Raw genomic sequence first — 16,569 nt, forward strand, 5'->3', positions numbered from 1 at the left:
GAGAAGTGTTAAAAAAAAGCTCAGCAGTGGTTTCAACATTTGCATTCTTAAATTGAACATCTGACCTTTTTTGCAGACAGCTGTTTCATGACAGTTTATTGTGCAAGAAATACTTTGAGAAACCCAGTTTTAAATATTCTCAGCCTTCGAATTGTTCTTTTGAAATATCCAAAAGCATCACATCTGATATCTGTTTTTATTTGAAAATAGTTTTGTGTTTACAGCGCTTAAGCCTGTGAAATTCTCCATAATAAACAGCATCTACAAAATGTACACTGGATAGCCAAGATCCAGCTCACACATTTTTTTAATAAACGTATATACTGGACAAATATAAGTGTTGATATGCGAGAGAAGAGGTGGCTTTCATTGACTTTTTTTGTTGTTTTGTACAGGTGTGGGTAAAGAAAATTTACCCAATTTTTCGCTGTTTAATGTACCGTAATTTCTCATGTATAATGCGCACCCCCAAAGTTGACCTAAAAATTCTGGAAAACCCTTCTACCCATGTATAATGCATTTTTACAATGCATGATTTTGCTTCTACCCATATGATCAAAAAGTATTTTTTCAAAGAATTATTCTGAAGTTAAGCACTTTATTTGAACATCCATCCATTTTCTGAGCCACTTATCCTCACTAGGGTCGCGGGAGTGCTGGAGCCTATCCCAGCAATCTTCGGGCAGGAGGCAGGGTACACTCTGAACTGGTTGCGAGCCAATCCCAGGGCACACATAAACAAACAACCATTCACACTCACGTTTACACCTACGGGCAATTTTAGAGTCATCAATCAACCTACCACGCATGTTTTTGGGATGTGGGAGGAAAACCGGAGTGCCCGGCGAAAACCCATTCAGGCACGGGGAGAACATGCAAACTACACACAGGCGGGGCCAGGGATTGAACCCCGGTCCTCAGAACTGTGAGGCAGACGCTCTAACCAGTCGTCCACTGTTCCACCTTTATTTGAACATGTAATACTTCCAGTCGTCCACTGTGCCACCTTTATTTGAACTTAATACTTTTTTTTATTTACTTGCTCTTATTTTGAAATTCACAGCCTTAATTTTATTTAGTAAAGGAGAAAACACACAGTTGCCAGGGTATGTAAACTTATGAGCACAACTGTACATACAGTATATGCATTCATACGTACCCATGTCACATTGGAATGAAAGTGTAGGATACATCTTTTTCATAACCTCTCGGTGGTGGCATATTAGAATGAAAGTGTACACCTTTCTCATAACCTCTAGATGGTGGCATACATTTATAAAATGTGAAAGTTTCCCCCCCCCCCCCCCCATTTTCCCCTATACCTATGTACAATGCGCACTATTGACTTTTGACAATTTGGGGGGGGGGGGGGGAGGAAATGCGCATTATACACGAGAAATTACGGTAATTGTGTTTCAAGAGATTTGGCTTAAGCTTCCAGAAGCTACTGTACTTTATTATAAAGATTGTAAGAGAACTTGGATGGAATATTGTCTCTGCTCTCCATCAAGTTAGCTTATCCTGGATCATCCTGTAACTGTAGAATTAAATTACACCTCCTCTGAGGCTACCACATTTTGCAACACTTGATAGAATGGTGGAGAATGAGCCAAGCAGTGCATAAAATCATTCTGGATATTTAATTAGTGCATATCATACAAATGATATGTAACATGTTGTTACTACACACACATTTGACTTTAGATTTTAGAAGCCACTCTTCACAGTGATGTAGTGAAATAAGATGGTACTCCACATCCTCTTTTCCAAAATGAAATATCATTCTTTCATAATGAGATTCTGAGGCTGCACTTTTAATGCATCAGGCATACACAATTTATGAATCTGCTGAGATAGCGATGAAATTCATCTTAAATTAGGAATTAAATTGATGTCCAAACTGCGACTTCTCCCTTTGGTTAATTAAACCGTGGCTGTAGAAAACCTTCGACAAAATCAAGTGACTGCCCAACCACCACATTTATTGTGATTTATTTATTTATTAAGTTAAAAGCTGTCTTTCTCTGTGGGCTCCCATTCCTCCCTTATATATTATTTGCATCACTCATCAGACATATCCATATGGTGTACGATGCATCTGTCGTACTCTACTCATTCCTGTAAACAGGTAAATTAAATCCATTTTTTGACTATGTCAATCATTTTACAATCTTTTGTAAATGTCAAAACTATTTGCATTCAATTGAATTTATTTATACTATACATGGCTGGCCAGATAGTATTTTGTACATGGCCTTTTACTTCGTGCATTGTGACAACCTCTTCTTTAGTCCTATTTTTTTTTTTTTTTTTTTTTTACTGTATATCCGATTGTTTGAAACATTTTTATTATTGTCCAAAGAACTACGTGATTATCATGGACAATCTTGTAAGGACATTTCCTAAATTCCAAGCCTGCAGCTGGACTACATCAGCTCTGTACTGTGTTAAGTAGCTCCCACTGTCACAAGAGCAATCCTTCTTCATATCCACATCACTGTCAGACAAGTGTTACTTTTTCGAAAAGCCATCAGGCTCCGTCTCTGTCAACCGGCTGACCCTCACTCCATTAAAGATGATTGATAGGACCTGATAACCTTTTGCCCAGCTGTTGACGCATCCTTGAGAAACTGAAAAGAACTCAGATAAAGGACCCCCCCACCTCAATATATTTTTTCTTGACATTGTACACGAGTACACGTATGAAAATAGTTTATTGCTATTCTAAGGTGGTTTAGAGCATCAAGGGTGATTACAATGTATGAGTTCTTATATTTTATTTTTTAACCTTAACCTCTGCTAGATAAGGGCAGTCCTCTGCTTGGGTCAAGTGGAAACAAATAGAAAGAGAATAGACACCTTTGTTTGTCCATCCACAATTGTTCTTTCTCTTGGCTTTTTTATCCTCTAATAATGGCTTGTGAGGATTTCTTCAGGACAACTTGAGACGGATTTTATGATGTTTCAGTGTGATTGATAACGTGCTCTTGGAGGGATGTCAGGCTTTCAGAGTAGGATAATGTGGATTTCTATCTATCTGCCTTCTTGTGTAAGACCTGCCATCAATCAGCAGCAATCGCGGCCTTAACCCGGTAAAATTAAAACCTTGCAGGGGGTGGGGCCTGGGTTTTCCATGGAATCAGGACACACATCAGAAGGGAGCACGACAGAATCAGAACACTGATCCACATCTCACCAGGCTCACTGCTACAGAGAAGAGGACCGATATAAGATTCCCAGCATGGGGCAGAAAATACAGTTAATGATCTGATTGCAGATGGCTGTTGACAGGGCAGAGGGATTACAGGAAGAACAGTCTAATTTTCACTGTGTGTGGAGATGTTATTAGATCTTAGCCCAGCTAATTTAATTCCTAGGCCCGTCAATATTTACCAGCAACAAGGGCCCTGCACTCTGGCAGACTCTTTGAGAATGCCAAGCTAAGGAAATGATTTGACTCATCGATGAAAAGATTAAAATTCCCCTTGCGTCTGGCTCAACATTCAGTAGAAGCTCAGCTGGTCTAGGATATGTCATAGGCATGTTTTTACAAATGTCTCAAGTCGGCTTCTACTCACTTTTTACTGTATGTCTGTTTTTCAGTCGATGGCTGCATACACAAAGCTGCAGGTTCCTGTCTCTATGATGAGTGTCAAACACTAAATGGCTGTGAAACCGGCAAAGCCAAAATCACCTGCGGCTATGATCTCCCTGCAAGATGTGAGTACAGTAATTAATCCCTTCCTTTCGCTCTGTGTGTTTGCGCACGTGCGTGTTCGTGTGTGCTGTCGCTAACGAAACCTGCGCTCCTTCTTACTACATTCACACACAGATGTAATTTAGCATAATTGTACACTCACAGGTCACAACATTAGTAAGTACACTTGCACAATCTAATAAGAAAAAGTCATAATAATCACACACGTCGTTATTAATTGTATGACACTGTATGTACGTTGTGGCTCTATCTTGGAATGGGGTAGAATTGGACTGCATAATTGAGATATGTTGTAGCTCTCATGTATTATGATGATAACAATAATAATAATAAAAACCCTGAACATTATCATCAATATTTTGATACTCTGCTTGTATTGGATCTCATTACAATGTGCAGTTGAACCTAATGAAGTGTCTGGTGAGTGTATATTGTTTCTTAAAGTATTGTGATACAGCATTTTAGCTTGAGGCTTCTTCATCAGCAGGGTTGATCATGTTGACGTAGCTATGACACATGCAACCACTTGAACAAATTGCGTTGCTATTCATGTGTGTGTATGTATTAGGGTAATTCAGGATAAGACTTCAGTAGATGAAAACAGTTTATATAATACCAACCATACATACAATGTAAACAACACAGTGGAGGGAAAAAAAAATTATAAAAAAAAAAAAACTTAGTTTGAAAAAAGCGGCACGGTGGCCGACTGGTTACCTCAGCCTCACAGTTCTGAGGTGCGGGGTTCAATCCCCGGACCTCCCTGTGTGGATTTTGCATGTTCTCCCCATGCGTGCGTGGGTTTTCTCCAGGCACTCCGGTTTCCTCCCACATCCCAAAAACATGCATGGTAGGTTAATTGAAAACTCTAAATTGCCCGTAGGTGTGAATGTGAGTGCGAATGGTTGTTTGTTTCTATGTGCCCTGCAATTGGCTGGCAACCAGTTCAGGGTGTACCCCGCCTCCTGCCTGATGATAGCTGGGATAGGCTCCAGCACGCCCGCGACCCTAGTGAGGAGAAGCGGCTCAGAAAATGGATGGATGGATAATTTGAAAAAAGTAATTTTTATACATCAGAAGTGTTTTGCTAGAAAATGATTATGATTGGTACTCATATGGCTGAATGAAAGCATCATCTATATACAAACAGGCCTTTTGCTGATTCATTTGATTGATTATTTTCTCATCCCTCATTTATTCTATTAAGAAAACACACAACTTTCACTGGCACCCTATAACAATGTTAAGAGGAATTTAGTTCGAAGCATTCGTTTTTATCTGTTTCTGTCAGTGATGTATTATTTTGTGTGCTCATACATTTTCTGAAACGTTCAGATTCAAGCCAATTGCGTTTGGTAATTGTTGAGGATGTGTGACTTTTAAAGAGAAAACTTGTGTAATTCGGTCAAGACAAGTGTCCCACTGGTCCTAACCTAACCCTGAAGGATTTCCATGAGACAGCTGAGAGAAGACACGGAGGCCCAGATGAAATTAAGTTGTTGTAAAGAATGTCAAACAAATGGAGCAGATAAACTGTAAGTCTGTCATTTTGGGGCAGTCGGATCAAGAGACACCGAAACAGGGTGCACCATGACAGTTTAATAAGCTAGTGTCACCTGGGAGCAATCACACTGCCACTGGGTACTGTTATTGTAATTATCTCTGGATAAAACACCTCCTCTGTGTTGATAAGTTATGTATTGAGCTGTTCTTCACTGGGACCACTCAGTCTAATTTTTAACCTAAGTGGAGTTCATTTTAAAGCCCCTATCTTACCCAGAGTTGTTTAAATCTTTTCATCTCCACTAATCGGAGTCATCATCCTGCATTTTTTTTCTTGCTATAGAAACCATCTTTTCAATTTGAGAATAGCTTTTCAATAATTTACATTGCTGTCATATTTATCCCAAACACACACACAAACATACACACAAACATTATGAAGCCCATTTGTTTATGAAATCTGAAACCATCCTCTCACTACTTAATAGACCACAAACAAACTGAGAGATACATTTTGTGTATCCATTCATTCTACAATAATATCAGCGTTTATAGAAAAGGACAATTGCTTCTGTGGATATCACAGTGTTTATTGTTTTTGGTAATGACCATTTGGTTAACACAAAATGCATGCAAATGAAGAAATAAACATATTTGTCAAATGTTTATCAACAAAATAATCAAATTATTCAGTATAGATGGGCCATCCAATTAATGATGATGCTGCAAGGTAACAACGATTTGAGAAACTTAATTATTTTATGTTCAAGCAAATCAAAATACTCTATTTACACAACGCAATACCAGTATTTTCAGTCAGGCACTCTACTTGCAGTGTTTTCCAGTTTGTCTTACCGGTATAGTATACATCTCTAAGGATTGTACCCTTCTATTGTGAACTCTTCTGCAGTAGTTACTTCATTGTCTGTCATTTAGACCGTTATTGCAAGGTAAATTGTCCAATCCGCTCCGGTTAATCAAATGTGGCTAGGCATTATATTGTGCTTCCACTAGAGTGAAAGCATCATCAAATGGAAATCCACCATCATTCAAGAGCCACTCCAGTTGATGCTGCATTATCTCACACACACACACACACACACACACACACACACACACACACACACACACACACACACACACACGTGTATGTGTGGGTGTATACCAGTACCAGTTATATGCACTCAATATATATATATATATATATATATATATATATATATATATATATATATATATATATATATATATATATATATATATGTCTGTGTGTGTATACATATATATATATATGTATATATGTATATGTACATGTACATATATATATATATATATATGTATATATGTATATGTATATGTACATGTACATATATATATATATATATATATATATATATATATGTACATATATACATATATACATGTGTATACACATATGTATATATGTATATGTATATATATATATATATATATATATATATATATATATATATATATATATATATATATAATATATATATATATATATATATTGAGTGCATATAACTGGTACTGGTATACACCCACACATACACGTGTGTATATATATATATATATATATATATATATATGTGTACATATATACATATATGTGTATACACATGTATGTATATATGTATATGTACATGTACATATATATATATATATATATGTACATATATACATATATACATGTGTATACACATATGTATATATGTATATGTACATATATATATATATATATATATATATATATATATATATAATATATAATATAGAAGTTGAGTGCATATAACTGGTACTGTATAGCATCTTCGTTCTGTGGCGTAACTACTTAGTCTTCACAGGGAGAAGGGCACTGAAATCACGGTTGTCCTTGTTCAGAGATCTGATGGTCTGAGGAATTGAATAATGGCCATAGTCATCATCTCGAACTTCCCCCCAAGACAAGAAAATTGGTCCCCCTTACATCCCACTAAGCAGTTTAGGCTTTGAATCCCTCTGGCAAATGAGCCTTCCCTTTAGGAAGGACAAGCACATGTGGGACTGATTGTTATGGGGCTGGGCAGGGATTATTAATCAATGACAGTAATTACCCACCTACCATAGCGGAAAGACACCAAAAACTATCTCCTACATCAAATTGATAAGGAAATTGTCCATTTACCCTGATTTTAGACAAATTACTCATCTGTTTATAGATTAGAATTAAATGAAAATATGATGTCAAGTGTTGCCTACCATGGTTAATATTCATGAATCTACTACTGCAAAATGTTTTGCCTTTTTGTTGTATTCATGTAAGCTGTTACAGACAGAATATATTCATGCCCATTTTACTTTTAAATAAATTAAAGATGATCTGATGATCCACATTAATACAGTATTACCACCCTTACCACTCTACAACCCTTTTGTGTCTTACTGCACACCTTTATGTATTTAACATGAATTAATCATTAGCGGTGTCCCGATCCGATCTTTGGTATCGGAAATCAGTCCGATGTTAGCCAAAAAACGAGTATCAGATCGGATAGGACTATGTCTAAAGTTTCCGATTTTACCACTCTTATAAGAGAAGTCTATTACAGGCTCCGCTCCAGCACTTTTATCCAGCAGCGTTCGGACTGGCTTGCCCGAAGATAGCTGGGATAGGCTCCAGCACGCCCGCGCAACCCTAGTGAGGATAAGCGGAACAGAAAATGGTTGATGGATGGATGGTTATTGAGAGATGGCATGGGGGACGATTGGTTAGCCTATCTGCCTGACAGTTCTGAGGACCCGGGTTCAAATCTGGCCTCGCCAGTGTGGAGTTAGCAGATTCTAGCCGTGCCTGCGTCGGTTTTCTTCTGGTACTCCTGTTTCCTCTCACATCCCCAAAACATGCATGGTAGGTTAATTGAAGACTCTTAATTGCCCGTTGGTGTGAATGTGAGTGTGAATGGTTGTTTATATGTGCCCTGTGATTGGCTGGCGACCAGTTCAGGGTATACCCCGCCTCTTGCCCAGAGTTACCTTGGATAGGCTCCAGCACGTCAGCGACCCAAGTGAGGAAAAGTGGGATGGAAAATGGATGGATGGATGGTTATTGAGATTATTTTTCATAATTTTGTAATTTATTTTTTATTTAATCTGTTCAAATGTAGAATATACTTATGCTTAAATTAAGCAGTGGTTATGTTGCAATTTAAATATATATTTCTGTTATTGGTTTGTTGGTTATTTTTCCTTATATAATTTTTATTTATTTTATTCAATTGTAGTACATCGTTATTTTTAAAGTTACTTGATGTAACCCATTGGTTACATGTTATCATACCTACTGTTGCTGATTATTATTCTCTGTTTGAATAATAGCATGTGATAAAGCCTTTTCTAACATTTCATACTACAAAATAGGTATGTATGATTATTCTGATATCAGCTCTGTCACGGCCAAAATTCAAGGCTGCAATATCGGTATCAGATTGGAAGTGGAAAAGTTGGTTCGGGACATCCCTATTCATAATATGTATAAATGTATTTATTTATTAACTCAATAAGGCTGCCCTGTCTTTTAGAAAAAGCCCTTATAAATGCAGGTTAAGTGATAATCTGCATTAGAATGCTTTTTGGTTTGATGGTGATGATGTGTGATGAATGAACCTTACAGTCTTGTAATCAGAAGTATTTGTTAATTGTGCTTGTACACACTAAAAATGTTTAGCAGAGACCTTGTGGGCTCATTTTCACTTGCACTCCCCCCCCCCCCCCCCCCCCCCGGTTACTGCTCTAAGGCTTGGATTTTAATTTAATAGTATGCCTAAAAATTGAATATCCCAAAGGAACTTTGAAGTAGATGCAGTATTTGTTGTTCTTGCACTCCAGTCCCATGTAAAATAGTTTACCCAGTTCTGTTCAACCCCCAGAGGAGTTTTAGACTGACACTTCAAAATGCTTGTGCTGTTTATTGTTTTGCTTCTCTTTCTTCCCATTGAGCTCTGTGTGTATGCTTTAAATAATGGATTATATTTGGATACCAGGCGGTAGGATTCAATTTTTTTGTTGGCCTCTTCATTCTGCTCTTTGCTAATTAATAATCCTTAAGATTGCTCCTTGATTGCTCCATTTTTGAAAATGTACTTACTTTTACATATTAAGCATTCTACAACATTCTCAGTGAATACACTAGTCTTGAACATTTTCAACGTCAGTGAGATAAATATGTAGGCTTTCTCTCCTTCAACTCCTTGATTGTAAAGTAGAAGTGAATTTCAGCCTTCGCTCTTTTTTTTTTTTTTTTTTTGGCCCCCCCCCACCACTCACTTGTATAGTGTCGATGTTACAACCTTACCCACAGTAGCAGAACCTTTGATTAGTCACTGGGTGCTATGCGATACACGCACTCTTGTCCAGCTTTGTCCCCACAGTGACCCGGCACGTCTCTATACTGCTCCAGCACTCTTTTCAGACTTCTACACAACAACAAACAACATTCCACTCAGCAATTTATTCATATTTTATATGCTGCCGCACAAGCCTCCTGGTCTCATGCATTCATCGATGTTATTATTAAGTCTGCAATTCGATTTCATTCAAATAAGGCTCATCAATATTATTTACCTACAGTATTTGCATGTGACTTTATTAATTAGCACCTTTGTTGCCAACTAACAAAATAAATGTCATTGGTGTAGATTACAGCTAGCAGTTTAAATTACTGTATTTTATGTAAATATATTCAATGAGTCAATTATTTTAAAGTCTCTGTAAACTGAAATCATAGATTTGTTTCAAAATACACTATACGTTTGAAGATAATTGCTGAAAATGTGCAAAGACTGAGAACTATGCTGTACTGAATTGTGGCGATTCCACCTTAAACTGTTTTTCACTATTACTTTTTTCTTAAATTTTTTGGGGGTGTGGCTAATGCCTGGATCGGACTACAAGACAAATTTGGTCTTTCATGATTGCACTATGTCAAACTACTGCCATAAAATCTTGCTGTATCTCGGTCAGACAGTGGCAACACTACATGACATGTATTACGATACCACCGTATCCCGTCCTTTACAATCACTGGGCTTTGTCTTGTCAAATCAAGCACTGTCGGAGAGGCAGAACCAGGAAACGTGTCACCAGTCAGTGTGACCGGATACACCCGTTACCATGGCGACGAAAACATGTATTGTTGGCGGGGAGGGGGTCAAATGAGGATAACCGTGTTTGTTCAAATATTTTGAAAACAATACAGCTTGTAAGCAGGCAACAAAACGTTATGTATGTAGCAAGCTAATGGTTGTATGTAAACATGCCGGTGTTCTGTCGAATCATGTAAGATCAACAACAAGCACAGGAGGCGATGCGCCGGTCACAATACCTATTGGTCAACGTCAAGGTGTGCTGTCAGAGAGTTGCGTTGATATGTCACACTACATGGAAGATATCAAAAAAAAAAAAAAACATGGTGGACTTTTCATTTTGCTGTTGTAGGGCTATCGTAGGGCCAAATCGTTGGTCGTGGATTATGTCACACTACAAGAGGTTTTGTCATTCCCGACAAAATGTCGGGCCCGATCTGGGAAATCACCCGCAATAGCTAATTGGGTCAATATCGGGGCTAAACTCCTATAGTCTGATCTAGGCATAAGACTGGGGTCCAGTGATGCACTTGGTCCCCTGGCATGAGGCGCCCTTCCCCTACTATAGAACTTGAGCTGCCCAGTGACGTATTTGGGCAGCCAGCTGGCAGTCACATTGTTAATTATCGTACCGTGGCGGAAGGTGGGACCCGGGCAAACTTTCACCTGTCTTAGTAAGGTAAGCGTTTTGTGTCAGCTAGCTTGCCAGCCGGCCAACTCTCGTCAATTCCATGATGGCTTAGGTCGACGACTCTCTGCCATGGTGTGGTTATCCTGCTCGACCTTCGGCTCTTTTCCATCTGCCATGTGGTGGTTGCTCCACATTCGCAAAATTGTTTGTCATGGCCGATGTCCACCTCCAGAGTTTGCTCCTTTCCTTGGGTCGTGGCGCTGCCCTATTCATCTGTGCAGTTCCTCAGGCCCGGTTACTAGACGTTCCTCCACGAACATGTTTGCCTTACTATTATTGTCCCCACCAGTGAGTGGACATTTTTTAAAACATTCTAATTTGGCAGGGTTGTTCACGACACTTCTGTGGTGTGTCAAATTTACAAAATGTGTTTTTTGCATTGCATGGTTTTTAAAGCACCATAAGGTTTCATGCCCTCATATTTACCAACATGCTGTTAGTACAATGCTGCAATTGCGGTTTCTGTAATCTGTAGTTTTTTTATGGGAGCAGGTGATTGGCCTACTACCCAATCATAGCACCTGGTATTCCTAGGTGGTCTCCCATCCAAATACTAACCAGGACCAACCCTGCTTAGCTTCCGAGATCGGACGAGATCTGGCGGCAACCAGCATGCTGTAATGTCCAGAAATTTAGTGAGCATGGTTGTTTGTGTGATTATTACCAATTCCCTAATGTCATAACTGTTAAATGTAGACATTCTACCCAGACAAGTCAAAAGCTACACATATATTTAAAAATGAGATTAGGCATGTATTTATAAAATGAGATTAAGAAAAAATAGGACAAATTTAGGTACATGAAAATATAGTCCCTAATTGATCAATACCATACGAAAGTGAAAAGCCAGAGTGTTTTTCACAGTAAACTTTTCTTCTTACTCGGAATAATCTTGTGTGATCCAGAACAACATTTAGGAATGCAGACAAAACACCTTTGGGAGAAGCACCCTGGCTCAGTTCACAGATTGTTTATCTCTTGCTCCCTTTCAGTACAAACTGGAACTCTCTGGTGTTTACTGTAAGTGCACCTGTGCTAATAATCTTTCGCCGGTGATAAATTTTGCCCCCTGATAATGTGAGTAATGTTTCCTGGCCCTTATTTACTCTGGAAAACCAGGCTGTCTGTTCCATCCTTCCACTCAGCAAACACAGATAATCCCACCCACTCTATTTGAGTGACATATAGTTAATTTTGATTTAATCACTTCTTCAAGATTACATTTCTACGATTAATGGAAGCATAGCCCTCTCCATCATACACGTTCAGTTGTACAAGTTAATGGAAAGGGACAAAGGCTGCTTTGTTTAAGGTGTTACTATTTTGCTGAGATGTCAAAAGTACTGGTATTCAGTACTTAAGTAAAAGTACTGAGACTTGTGGAAAAAATAACTGTGGTAAAAGTACTGAAGCCAGTCTGATACTTAAAAGTACAAAAGTTCAGATTTATAAATGTACTTAAAGATATACAATATATACTTAAAAATCCACTTTTTTCTTAAAAAAAAAAAAGTTACTACGAAAGGAGATGACACAATGCTGATTAAGCCATTCAGCTCCTCTAACATCTTGCTGTAATTGTCAGTATCTTATTTTTTTCTATTTAGTGAATGCCCTATTCATTTCCCGCACTGGCCTGGTTTGTGGCACACTGCAAATCACGGTACGGAAATGACGCATGTCTTTCGAAACATAATAAAAATGTTCTAGAATCATTCGCAATGGGCATAATATGCATTGCCTATGTTATATTAAAGTGATGGCTCTGTTCATTACATACGTTACATACAATAGCTTTAAGGAAAAAAGTAAATTGCCATTTTTCAACCCAATAGTAAAATACATCTTGTGAGATTTTTGTATCTCTGAAGATGAATGGCATGCTTTATCTGGGGGCAACAATGGACATAACAAAAATAAAAACAGATATGCTTCAATGAAAAGACGAGCATTTATTTGTACAACCCCAATTCCGATGAAGTTGGGACGTTGTGTTAAACAGAATACAATGATTTGCAAATAATGTACAACCTATATTTAATTGAATACATTACAAATACAACCTATTTAATGTTCAAAATGATAAAATTTGTTGTTTTTAGCAAATAATCATTAACTTTGAATTTTATGGCTTAACCACGTTCCAAAAAAGCTCGGACAGGTGGCAAAAAAGACAGTTGAGGAATGGTCATCAAACACCTGTTTGGAACATCCCACAGGTGAACAGGCTAATTGGGAACAGGTGGGTGCCATGATTGGGTATAAAAGGAGCTTTAACTTAACTTTTAAAATAGTTATATACTGTACAACATAAATGGTTAAAGATAAAGTCAGATTTGTTTCAGACATTTATTTGCCCACTGTCAAACTTGTGGGGGATGGGTGGGTGCACATTGACTGAAACTAGTCGTAAATGAGAAAATTATGGGTAATATCAGTTTGGGTTTTTACGGTTTTGTTTTGGCAGTGGGCAAATAAATGTATTGGAAATATTATTTCAGTGCTCAAACATGACATAATTTACTGCCAGCAAGCCAGACTTCAACAAGATAACTCACTAAAAAGCTAACATGGTGCATTCATTGCTGGCACTATTGAAAAAAGACCCAAAAAATATTCTTGGGTATTAAAGGTTATTCCCAGTTGAGAGTTCCCCTGTTGTGATTGTACGACTTGTGTGCAACCGTACGGAGCACAATGTGCAGGCATTCTTTTTAAACTATGGCCACATTGTCTTGTTTTTTTTTACATGTACACATATTTTCATTTTAGAGGTTCAAATAAACTGAAGTTCATGCCCTGAATGTTGAAAAATGTAACTTAAATTTAAAGGTAATTCATTTTATCATGTCTTCAATTAAATTTACTCTGAGCAAAGTTTGTAACGTATGACTAATAAACTAAGAACTTAATAGCTTAATCACAACAACTTAATAATAATCTGAGCTGAACAAGAGAAATGAATGTCATTTTCAGATTCAGCGACGTAGACAACTTACTTTTTTTGTTTTGTTTCCCAGTGTTATCCATACTTTTTTCTTCATTGACTGGCTGATAAATGTCATGCAGTGCTACTGCTTCATAGAGAGGTTGTGCATGGTCTATTTTGAACAGCCATGTAAAACATTCTTTGACAATTGGCTACAGTATAGTATATACAGTCGTCTTTCATGTGAGTACAATTTTCGAGCACGTTGGTCTATTGCTTGCTTATTGTGTAAATGATTTGCAATGTCGTAGTGCAAATATATCTAGCTGTGCAGAAAGGACAAGAATCATAAATGATCTTGATGCAGTAGTGTATATTTACCGTATATTGTTACTCTTGTTTAACGCAAATGACATGATTAATACAGCAGTACTGAGTCTGACTGTTGTTATGTCTATAATGTAGTTTATTTTAGTATCATGCCTGTCTCAAGAGAAAGACATCCTTTGTTTAACTCAAACATGGTGGCCATCACATCAAAACCACACACAGAGCAAAGCCAAGTTCCTGCTCAGTGTGAGCACTCACATCATAAATGTCACTTCCTTCCTTCATGCACGTGCCCTCTGACCCCCAGCTCATTGACTACTTGAATGGTCTTCTGCTTGTCTCTTATTCCTCTGTCACTGATCAAGTATTAGGAAATACATATCAGTAGTGGGAAATATAGATGGTATAGATGCATTTACATGTACTAGTTTTAAGTGAACTTTGATTATAGTATCACATACCAATGCCAGCTTACATGTATTTTATTTTTTTTTATAACTGAAGTGGAAATTTAAACAAAATGAAACAAGAAATCCCCATTTATCCCCAAAAATCATGGTAAGATCCTGCCTGAAGTATGTAACTGTACGATTCGCTCATCATTATTCTTCAATTGAAACATAAATTAGCTACTGACTAAATTAAGCAACGGTAGGAAGATCGGATATCAAGGAGAGGCCAGATGTTTTTTAAACATTATTTATGAGTGGAAAAAAGCATTTTCTCCCCCAGACTAATCCACTCTGCCTCTGGCTCCTCATCAGTTGAAATGGGTGGTCTCTCAAGGAACAGAGCAAACCTAATTTCACTATTCATATGTAGAGGCCAGTGTTGTCCCTCTCCTTTTCATATATTTGTTTCTTTTGTTGGTAGGCCTGTCAGTCCTTCAAGTCCCTTGAGGACTGGAGTAATTTGGTAATTTTGACTAAACGGTGATACTGTAATTGTGTAGCATCAGCTGCTGAGCTGTCAGTGAGACGGCCAACGGTCATTCATCACCAGGAAATGAGATGGGTGGGGGGTCATTGTGACTGATCGGGTAAACATTAGCAGAAAGAAAGTAGTGAGGCAGTCTCACCCCAAAAAATGATGGAAATAGTAGTAGACTGGTCTTTGGAGTAATGGGTTGTAGGGGCAGCAACAGTCTGTGTGGCAGCCTGGTTATTAAGCTGAAATTGGGCAGAAAGGTGGTGGTGTGGGGTGGGTGGTTCGGTGGGGGTCAGAAAGAGGTGTCTGAGCCCCACAATGATGGTGATGTATCAGAATGGGAGCTTTTGGGTGGCAGATGAAAAGCGTCCACTAAAAGGTCAGGTTTGAAGTGGAAAATAGCAGTAGCTCTAATGCAGTCCTGTCTTCACATCACACAATTTCATCTGTCCACTTGGTTTTTTTTCTTCTTCTCAGTACTTACCATTGGAAATTAACATGAACTCACTGTATACTGTCTAAAATGGGTGTCTCTACCTTACATTTTGAAAATGTGTGCCCATTTTGGTGACACTGCAACAGCAAGTTGGAATCGAGAAATAGCCCATTCGCGCCAGTAAACCCCCCCCGTCCCAAAAAATAAAACAATAAAAAATACTCCATTTAGGAAAAGTTAAAAAACTGCCAATTTTCTTCCATGTGTTGCACCAAAGAAACAGCATGGGTGAGCTTTTGTAGTGGCATCATGCAGATATCGGTAGGCCAACCACATGGTGCATAGTATCCTTAATGTGGATAGGCTATACCATCTATAAAAAACACAATTCACATAATCTTACCACATTTTTTATTTATTTATTTTTTTAAAATTGTTTACTGGTGGGAATGGGCTTCCATATGAAAACCAAAGGACATGTCTCAAAGTGTATTATAATTTTAATGATAGCTTTACCATACCCTTCTGTGTGCGTTAGGGATTGAATTTGACTCTACTACTCTGGATTGATGTTTAACATTTGACGTTGACTAGGACCGGGGTTCAAATCCCGGCCCCACCTGTGTGGAGTTTGCAAGTTCTCCCCGTGCCTGCGTGGGTTTTCTCTGGGTACTCCGGTTTCCTCCCACGTCCCAAAAACATACGTGGTAGGTTGATTGAAGACTCTAAATTGCCCGTAGGTGTGAATGTGAGTGCGCATGGTTGTTTGTTTACATGTGCTCTGCGATTGGCTGGTGACCAGTTCGGGGTGCAGCCCGCCTCTCGCCTGAAGATAGCTGGAATAGGCTCCAGCACGCCCGCGACCCTAGTGAGGATAAGCGGTACAGAAAATGG

At 38.2% G+C, this 16,569-nt stretch overlaps 1 protein-coding gene across 4 annotated transcripts in view; it reads left to right on the plus strand.

Annotated features, from left to right (window-relative positions):
- macrod2 (mono-ADP ribosylhydrolase 2) overlaps window positions 1–16,569 on the plus strand; it is a 487,683-nt gene that overhangs the window by 187,442 nt on the left and 283,672 nt on the right. For all 4 annotated transcript variants that reach the window (XM_061790567.1, XM_061790571.1, XM_061790569.1 and 1 more), the window contains exon 5: window positions 3,604–3,720. In XM_061790567.1, coding sequence (XP_061646551.1) covers window positions 3,604–3,720 — 117 coding nt within the window. The remainder of the gene's footprint in view (window positions 1–3,603; window positions 3,721–16,569) is intronic.

Source organism: Phyllopteryx taeniolatus, chromosome 11 (genome assembly GCF_024500385.1).
Source record: "Phyllopteryx taeniolatus isolate TA_2022b chromosome 11, UOR_Ptae_1.2, whole genome shotgun sequence".
Lineage (NCBI taxonomy): Eukaryota > Metazoa > Chordata > Actinopteri > Syngnathiformes > Syngnathidae > Phyllopteryx > Phyllopteryx taeniolatus.